Source organism: Buceros rhinoceros, unplaced genomic scaffold (genome assembly GCF_000710305.1).
Source record: "Buceros rhinoceros silvestris isolate BGI_N320 unplaced genomic scaffold, ASM71030v1 scaffold27185, whole genome shotgun sequence".
In the NCBI taxonomy this organism is placed as follows: Eukaryota; Metazoa; Chordata; class Aves; order Bucerotiformes; family Bucerotidae; genus Buceros; species Buceros rhinoceros.
Window position 1 is genome coordinate 15248 of NW_010412688.1, and position 505 is coordinate 15752.

Genomic DNA, 505 nt, shown 5'->3' on the forward strand with positions numbered 1-505 from the left:
TTTCCCTGCCCCTCACCTATCACATGTTGTGGCTGAGAAGCTCTGAGGGGAAGGAGGGGATTTGCCTGTTAACCCACGACTCACCGTTGCTCCCTGGATCAGATCTGTCGGCAGCAGTTCGTGGCTCTGCACAGCGAGAAAATCCTGCAGGATCTGTCCGAGTTCATGCTGGAGAAGTACTGCAGGTATTCCTCGTCCACCCCCTCCACGCTCCTTCCTACCCGCTCCAGCTCCCTCTCCCAGGGCGGTTGTGCCCAGACACTCTGTGCTTGTCATGTGCCTGGGAAGGTAGATGTGCTTCCTTCTTGACTGGGCTTTGGTGTTCGAATCCCTCGGTGGTCCTGGGGTGGGCCATGATGTCTGTGCCTTGGGTTCCCCATGGTGAGTGAGGCAGTAAGGAACAGTGAAGACACACAGTGTGCGGCCCTCAGCTCCCCTCAGGTCCAGACCGACCTCATCCCAGGCAGGGTCTGCAGATGCCTCAGCCCCTGCTGCAGCAGCCCCA

At 59.0% G+C, this 505-nt stretch overlaps 1 protein-coding gene across 1 annotated transcript in view; it reads left to right on the plus strand.

Annotated features, from left to right (window-relative positions):
* POLRMT (polymerase (RNA) mitochondrial (DNA directed)) overlaps window positions 1–505 on the plus strand; it is a gene marked incomplete at its 5' end in the record, with an annotated part of 16706 nt that overhangs the window by 14689 nt on the left and 1512 nt on the right. The window contains one exon of the mRNA XM_010136493.1: window positions 103–185. Coding sequence (XP_010134795.1) covers window positions 103–185 — 83 coding nt within the window. The remainder of the gene's footprint in view (window positions 1–102; window positions 186–505) is intronic.